This window comes from Doryrhamphus excisus, linkage group LG17, assembly GCF_037039965.1.
Source record: "Doryrhamphus excisus strain RoL-2023G ecotype Guam linkage group LG17, RoL_Dexc_Guam_v1.1, whole genome shotgun sequence".
Lineage (NCBI taxonomy): Eukaryota > Metazoa > Chordata > Actinopteri > Syngnathiformes > Syngnathidae > Doryrhamphus > Doryrhamphus excisus.
In genome coordinates, this window is record NC_136373.1 from 4,014,913 (window position 1) to 4,024,259 (window position 9,347).

The 9,347-nt window shown below is 41.0% G+C and overlaps 1 protein-coding gene across 2 annotated transcripts in view; it reads right to left on the reverse strand.

Annotated features, from left to right (window-relative positions):
- Positions 1-6,939, reverse strand: part of sema3bl (sema domain, immunoglobulin domain (Ig), short basic domain, secreted, (semaphorin) 3bl) — a 44,136-nt gene extending 37,197 nt beyond the window's left edge. For both annotated transcript variants that reach the window (XM_058085224.2, XM_058085223.2), the window contains exon 1: positions 6,591-6,939. In XM_058085224.2, coding sequence (XP_057941207.2) covers positions 6,591-6,690 — 100 coding nt within the window. In that variant the 5' untranslated portion in view covers positions 6,691-6,939. The remainder of the gene's footprint in view (positions 1-6,590) is intronic.
- Positions 6,940-9,347: the final 2,408 nt, after the last annotated feature.

The following is a 9,347-nucleotide window of genomic DNA, read 5'->3' on the forward strand; positions in this document are numbered from 1 at the left end:
ATCGAGTATCTATCTATCTAGTATTTATCGAGTATCTATCGTATCTATCGAGTATCTATCTAGTATCTATATATCTAGTATATATCTAGTATCTATCTATCTAGTATCTATCTAGTATCTACGTATCTATCTTGTATCTTTCTAGTATCTACGTATCTATCTTGTATCTTTCTAGTATCTACGTATCTATCTTGTATCTTTCTAGTATCTACGTATCTATCTTGTATCTTTCTAGTATCTATCTATCTTGTATCTATCTACTATCTATCTATCTAGTATCTATCGAGCATCTATCTATCTAGTATCTATCTATCTAGTATCTAGTATCTATCTATCTAGTATCTAGTATCTATCTAGTATCTAGTATCTATCTATCTAGTATCTAGTATCTATCTATCTAGTATCTAGTATCTATCTATCTAGTATCTAGTATCTATCTATCTAGTATCTAGTATCTATCTATCTAGTATCTAGTATCTATCTATCTAGTATCTATCTATCTAGTATCTAGATATCTATCTTGTATCTATCTACTATCTATCTATCTATCTATCTATCGAGTATCTATCTATCTTGTATCTATCGAGTATCTATATATCTAGTATTTATCGAGTATCTATCTATCTAGTATCTATCTATCTAGTATCTAGTATCTATCTATCTAGTATCTATCTAGTATCTAGATATCTATCTAGTATCTAGTATCTATCTATCTAGTATCTATCTAGTATCTAGATATCTATCTAGTATCTAGATATCTATTTATCTCTACCCATCCCTACTGATTAGGCAAGCAGTATAAAGTGCATGTAGAGCTAGATAAAGCGAAGTAGAGATAAAGCGTGTAGATACTGCCCCTGATGATAGTACAAACTACATTTGGAGGTTGCCTACAACCGCAGATGCTTATGGGATTGTTTTGTAACCCATTAGGGACCCGGGCCGTTCCTTGCCTTTGTAGACCACATAAATTGTAGCCATCAATCCCAGTAAAGATCAAAGTCCTGACAAGAGTAAATCCCGCCATTTCCTGACCACCTGTTGCTGTTGCTGTAGCTTCACCGAGGCTTTTCTTCTGGTTCAAACGTAAACAGATGACACCACTTGTGTCCTTCTTATTCTTCTTCTACATCTTCTACAGCCCTGGGATCAACTAGTAGTCAAGACCAATGGATAAAAATGGTATTATAATGTGAGATGGGGAGGAGAATGGTGTCCACATGCACACAGTCGGTTCCCGACAGACCCCGTAGGACGGATTATCCCCTTGGGGTCCGAGAGCGAGCAGCGGTGGTCTTTGTGAGGCTTTGTGGTTGATGCCAACTGAGCAAACACACTAATTCATTCACAGGAGGCCACACAAAACTAACACATCTCTTGACTTCCACGGCTAATGCAATTGGCTGAAAAATGGAGGGCTGCTGGTGAGAGCGCTTCTGTTTTCTTCTGACACCCCCCCACCCCCCTAGCCCCCCCCCGGCCGGCACCTTCATCCAAACAAAGTGAATATTGTATGCAGGAGAGTGTGAATGTGAGTGTGTGTGCAAACACAGGAGTTGGCAGGTTGTCTGGGAGGAAGACAACACACAGAGTGATGCATGATGGGAAATTGTTTCAGCTGCTTCAAGCAAGAACCATATCATTGCTTAACCAATTAAATGGAAGCCACAGTACTATCTAGTATCTATCTAGTAAATATCTAGTATCTATCTAGTAAATATCTAGTATCTATCTATCTAGTATCTATATACAAGATAGATAGATAGATACTAGATATCTATCTATCTAGTATCTATCTAATAAATATACTAGATATCTATCTATCTAGATAGATACTAGATATCTATCTATCTAGTATCTATCTAGTAAATATACTAGATAAATAGATATCTAGTATCTATCTACCTAGTATCTATCTAGTAAATATCTAGTATCTATCTAGTATCTATCCATCCATCAATCTTGTATATAGATACTAGATAGATAGATACTAGATCTATCTATCTATCTAGTATCTATCTATCTAGTATCTATCTATTTAATATAGATAGATACTAGATAGATGGATACTAGATCTATCCATCTAGTATCTATCCATCTAGTATCTATCCATCTAATATCTATCCATCTAGTATCTATCCATCTAGTATCTAGTATCTATCCATCTAGTATCTAGTATCTATCAATCTAGTATCTAGTATCTATCAATCTATCTAGCATCTATCAATCTATCTAGCATCAATCTATCTGGCATCAATCTATCTGGCATCAATCAATCTGGCATCAATCAATCTAGTATCAATCAATCTAGTATCAATCAATCTAGTATCAATCTATCTAGTATCAATCTATCTAGTATCTATCAATCTAGTATCTATCAATCTAGTATCTATCAATCTAGTATCAATCTATCTAGGAACTATCAATCTATCTAGTATCTATCTCGCATCTATCTAGTATCTATCTAGCATCAATCTAGCATCTATCAATCTATCTAGTATCTATCAATCTATCTAGTATCCATCTATCTATCTAGTATCCATCTATCTATCTAGTATCCATCTATCTATCTAGTATCCATCTATCTATCTAGTATCCATCTATCTCGTATCTCTAGCTACAGTACTTCATGTATAGTTAAGTACTACTCAATAATGTTGATATCTGATGACTGGAGTATCTTGACCTTCTTTGGCTGAAGTATGAGAAGGAGGGCCATGAAGGCAACACGGTAAAACCTCATTATTCCTGTTCTGGAAAGTACTCACCAATTATAGGCAGCTCCATGTGGATTGTTGTAGTAAAGAACCTGCTGCTGCTCATAACAATGTTATTAGTGCACAACTACTTCCTGTGCTGACGACCCTAAACTTTTTTATCATTTCCACCACGACTGGCATCATTTTAGCCATGTTATCTTCAATCTCACATTCATCTCGCCTGTCTTTCAATCACTAACCCCCCCACCCCGAACCCCAAACCCCCGCCACCTCTCATGACACCCAGCAGTAGCCCAAAGCGTGTCTGTGCTCCCGGGAGGATTAGGAAGTAATTTAGCAACAGGAAAAGCTGTCATTATCTCATTTCAATCAATTAGGGTGTTTTTCAACAGGAAGGAAGCTTTTTTTTTTTTTTTACCTAAGGTTTTGCACTCCTTAGTCCTCATAAAGACACTCGGCTACACTCATACCCAAGTCCATGTTAGCTCAAATATCACAACGTCATTCATTCATTCATTTTCTACCGCTTATCATCACAAGGGTCACGGGGGTGCTGGAGCCTATCCCAGCTGTCTTTGGGCGAGAGACTGGTGGCCAGCCAATCACAGGGCACATATAGACAAACAACCATTCACACTCACATTCATACCTATGGACAATTTGGAGTCGCCAATTAACCTAGCATGTTTTTGGAATGTGGGCGGAAACCGGAGTACCCGGAGAAAACCCACGCATGCACGGGGAGAACATGCAAACTCCACACAGAGATGGCCGAGAGTGGGATTGAACTCGGGTCTCCTAGCTGTGAGGTCTGCGCGATAACCACTCGTCCACCGTGCAGCCTGGTTTAAGTTACATTCATTCATTTTCTATCACTTATCCTCACAAGGGTCGCAGGGGGTGATGGAGCCTATCCCAGCTGTCTTCGGGCGAGAGGGGCGGGGTACACCCTGGACTGGTGGGCCAGCCAATCACAGGGCACATATAGACAAACAACCATTCACACTCACATTCATACCTATGGACAATTTGGAGTCGCCAATTAACCTAGCATGTTTTTGGAATGTGGGAGGAAACCGGAGTACCCGGAGAAAACCCACACATCCACGGGGAGAACATGCAAACTCCACACAGAGATGGCCGAGGATGGGATTGAAACCTGGTCGTGCAGAGAAGGGCATAGTAAGAATCCAAGAACTTACCACTTCCACATGGAATGAGAGGAGTCTTTTTTCACATGCATGCTAACCACTCGACCGCCATTATCACAACTTTTTGCACAAAATAGTAGCAGAAGTGAAATGGTATCATCCATACAGTCATATTCAGAGTCACATCCACTCTGTTTTCCCACTTTGTGTGGTCGTCATACGTCCCTTCAACAGGAAGACCACGATGTGAGTGTTCCCCTGAAGGAAATCCTGTGTGATATGATGATAACTACACTCACAGTCTCTCACACACACATACTGTGTCCTGACTGGAAGCAAACAATGAATGCGACTTGGCAGCAACAGAGTCAACACCGTCTTTGACAAGCTTATCATTACAGCTAAATGAGTCACGGCCAACAGGAGAAGGTTGGGTTAGATTAGAGCGAGACAGACAGGAAGAGGACACACTGCATGGACAAAAGGTATGGGGACACCTGGCCTTTACAGGAAGTGCAGCTATAGCAGCTTCTACTGTTCTGGGAAAAACGTTCTACGAGATGTCAGAGTGGGAATTTCTTGATTTATTGCATTCTTTCAATTTTTCATAGCAAAACAACATGAGTTCTCAGCATTCACGCAACCGAGCTTTGACTATTAGGGCCCGAATTTCAGCATGCAACTCAACTCAACTCATTTTGGTTCAAAACTTAACATAAAATTATTTCACAGCATTAAAAGTAATATTTTGGCACACTGCATCATGTCAATGTCTCAGCGTTCACGTACTTTGCATGTGTTATGTGTATGCATTAAACTCATTGTATTGTGTCAACGTTTGATTCTCAGCGTTCACAAAAAAACAACAGTTTACCTTAAACAGAACGACTCAGCATTCACCCCAGGTTTTGTGTGTCAAAATCCCAGGGTTAACGTGCTTGACTCTCAGCATTCGTTCAAGTATATCGTTCAAAAAAACAAAACTAGTTCTCAGCGTTCATAAAAAGTGTTTGATTCTTAGCATTGACACAAAACAATGGTTTACCTTAAGCAAAACGACTCAACATTCAACCGGGTTTTGTGTCTCAAAATATGCTTGACTCTCAGCATTCATTCAAGTATATCGTTCAAAAAAACAGAACTAGTTCTCAGCGTTCATACAAAGTGTTTGATTCTTAGCATTGACACAAAACAATGGTTTACCTTAAGCAAAACGACTCAGCATTCACCCCAGGTTTTGTGTCTCAAAATCCCAGGGTTAATATGCTTGACTCTCAGCGTTCGTACAAAGTGTTTGATTCTCAGCATTGACAAAAAACAACACTTTACCTTAAACAAAACGACTCAGCAATCCCCCCGAGTTTTGTGTCTCAAAATCCCAGGGTTAATATGCTTGACTCTCAGCATTCGTTCAAGTTTATCGTGCAAAAAAACACAACTCATTGTCAGCATTCATACAAAGTGTTTGATTCTCAGCATTGACAAAAAACAACGGTTCACCTTCAAGAAAACGACTCAGCATTCAACCCGAGTTTTGTGTCTCAAAATCCCAGGGTTAATATGCTTGACTCTCAGCGTTCGTTCAAGTTTATTGTAAAAAAAACAGAACTAATTCTCAGCGTTCGTACAAAGTGTTTGATTCTCAGGATTGACAAAAAACAATAGTTTTCCTTAAACAGAACATCTCAGTATTCACCCCAGGTTTTGTGTCTCCCAGGGTTCATATGTCTCAAAATCCCAAGGTTAATATGCTTGACACTCAGCATTCGTTCAATTTTATCGTAAAAAAAAAAAAACAACGCTAGTTCTCAGCGTGTTTCTCAAGTGTTTGATTCTCAGCATTGACAAAAACAACGGTTCACCTTAAACAAAACGACTCAGCATTCAACCCGGGTTTTGTGTGAATGCTAGATTTTTAGCATTCACACAAAACAGTTCCACTCAAAATTCTTCACAGCATGATGTTTGATTTTTTTTTTTTTTTTACATTCACAACAATTTTGGTGCACAACTGCTTGATATTCAGCATTAACAAAAAAAGCACTGGTTCTCAGCATTCCCAACACCATTAGTGTGAATGATTGATTTACAGCATTGCTGCTGGAAAAATTCAGATTTTGCAGCAAGAGTAGTTCTCAGCATTTTGAGTGAGTATCGACTTCTTGATTCAAAGCGTTGATTCGTTCTCAGCATGAGCAACGTTTCATATTCAAACAATATATTTTTCATCCTCAAACGTTCAAATATTTTTTTGGGGGTGGGAGATGTAAAACTTTACTTCTCGGGAGTCACGCAAAATGCTTCAGTTCGCAGCATCCAGCCCAAGTTTTAAGGTGCGAATTCCTTAATTCCCAGCATGAACACAATAAAGTATTTTCACTCTTTGTGTGAATGCTTGATTCCGCTTGTTTCTCAGCATCCACATAATGAGCATCCATCGGGTCAACAGGATCTAAAAACAGTTGCTACCGTGTCTTAGAAATGAGCTCAGCGGTTTATGGCCTCCATAATCACACTTGATATAAATTTGCCAACATCCTCTGCGGGTGTTTGCTCGCCGCTGCTAATAAAGTTTAATAACAAGGCAAAGAAGAGACCGCTTATGCCAAATATCCTCCGGCTGCCTCGCATCACGCCTCATTCATTGTCGGAAGCCCCCCCCCCCAAAAAAACAGGAGCCAGATATTTAAATGATACTAAAATGCATGGATGGGTTTACCTTTATAGGAGAGTCTGAGGCGTGGCACATTTAACTTGCTGCCGGAACAAGAGGCAAGAAGTGCCAAAAAAAGAATGAAAAAAGACATAAATCCTGTCATTGTGTCCTTTCTTGATGGAATCGAAACAAATGAATGAACACTGACTCCCGGTTTTAAGCTTCAATCTAAAGCATCAAGACTGGATATTCCAAGAAAAGCCAACCAAGGAATGTTGTTCCTGTCCTTCGTGTGTCTACATGCGGAATGGAGGAGCACCGATGTGAGGCTTGCATGCACTCAGGGTGTCTCGGTCTCGTCCACACTGATGGACCGGGTGTCAGTGCTGGAGCACGTCCTCCAACACATGTGCAAGACAAGAGAGGACAAGTCAGCTTGGAAGACCAGGACCACGCCTCCTCTCTCTCTCTCTCTCTCTCTCTCGCTTTCTCTCTCTCTTTCTCTCTCTAGCTCTCATTTTCTCTCTTTTCCTCTCTCTGCACAGAGTGATGAAAGTCGAATTCCCATGTTTTAGCAAGATGTGCTTTTAGTTTCTTTGTGCACAACAATTTTTGTTAATTAATTTTAAAAATATTTTTATTTATATTTAAATATATTTAGATATAGTTAATATATTTATTTATATATATTTTAATAATAATATTTCAATAATTTGTTTTTGTTAAATTTTGTTAATTAGCACAATTGCCAAAAACAGCAGCATCGATACAGCACAACACATTCATTCATTCATTCATTTTCGACCGCTTATCCTCACGAGGGTTGTGGGGGGTGCTGGAGCCTATCCCAGCTGTCTTTGGGCGAGAGGCGGGGTACACCCTGGACTGGTGGCCAGCCAATCACAGGGCACATATAGACAAACAACCATTCACACTCACATTCATACCTATGGACAATTTGGAGTCGCCAATTAACCTAGCATGTTTTTGGAATGTGGGAGGAAACCGGAGTGAAACCGGTGCCAGGGGGGGCGCAGGGTGGCGCACCCCACATAGTGGTAATTTGGTCCAGTGCACCACTGTGTACAATGAATTTGGTAATTTGGTAGACTGGACTGCACCGAAATGGGTTCCCCCTTAAGGACCGTCCCCTTCAGGATAATCCCCCCCACCCAAGAACAGCCCCTTCAAAATGACCTGGCAACCCCCAGGAACACCATTTTTAATATCAAACAGCAGCCACTCAACAAAGACTGCCTCCCCCTACAAGGACAAGGACCAATCCCCAAAATGGTTGCCCTCTGCAGTTGACTGAGTGACTACCCACCTGGCCACCAAGGATGACCCATGGCCGCCCCCCCCCCTCCACCTACCTACCGACTGCAATTGGTGTCGTCTTCAAGCAATAGTATGCAACAGCCATCCAAGGACTGTCCCAACCAAGAAGTGCTCCCCAAATAAATACATCATGGCCGCCCTATCAAAGACAGCCCCCCAAAAGAGCCACATCACCAGGGACTGACCCTCAAGGATCCACTGTCCTTAGACATCACGGAGTCACCAACAAACCAGCCACCATCTTTAATAGAAAAATGGTGTAATGTTTTTGACCCAACCGCCCACAAGGACCACCCCCCGAGCACCATCCCCCTAAGGATTGCCCAGTGGCACCCCAAGGACCATCTTCTTCGTCTTCTTCATCAACACCCAGCGACCACTCAACAACCTCCCTCTAAGCATCGCCCCCCCAAAGAGCTGTCCCCTTCTACACCCCCACAAGCTCATGATCATCCAATTCCTAACATTAACACGGAATACCAGAGACAAAAACGAAGGCCATCCCCGCATGCGTGTGAACTTCTTTAACCCCTTCACTACCAGTACGTGTTCTGTAGTTTAATTAAGATGTTCTCCAACACCCCCACCCGCATCCTCTCATGAATCTATTCACACTCAAACCCAAGTGAACACAGGGGTCACTGCAGGGTGGGGTGTGGGCGTCCATTCAAGGTGTCAGTGTTACCACAGGAGTATGAGATCTTGGGGAGACAACAGGGGGAAGGGGGGGGGGGTGCTAGCATGTGTCTCTTAGCATTGTAGAACGTTCTTCAGGAAGACCTCCCACCAACACTTCAGCTTCTGTTCTTCCATCAGGAATTTGTTGTTAACCCCTGGAGCAACTTTACTAAACTTTACAAGACATTTTCTCAAAAAATATTAACGTGGCACGGCATTCTCCCTGTAGGAAACCCCAAATATATTCCATATTTTTTTCACATCTCAGAGCTTCGAGTGGGAATTCCAGCCGCTATTGTTCTTCCATTTCAAGTAAACACAGACTTCAGACTGATTAAATAAACACACCACCGCTTGTCTTCGCATTTATTAGTCTTTTCTAGCGTCTGCACTTATCGTCTGCATTTATGGAGTATTTTTCCGTCTGTTGTCTGATGATGATTGTTCCAAAGGATCAAGACAAAAATATGATTATGACAGCAAAAATGACAAGAAAACACCAATCGACAAAGTCATATTTATGCCAGTAAAAATTATTGTGAAAAAAAAGGCTATTAGCAATCCCGATTCCTCTACAACACAGAGTTTAGGGGAGGGCAGAGAGTTCCCTCTGTGACATCACAAAGGGTCAGTTTTACCCCCGCCTTTTAAAACGGAGCGTTTTGACCCATCCCAGACTCACTTCTAAATGCACAAACCTGATTACCTGAAACTTTGGCATCATTTAACACGAAAATACAACATTCTTACTACCTTTATAGGTCAGAAACGTGGAAAAAGTACACAAAAGCAACACACTTCCAT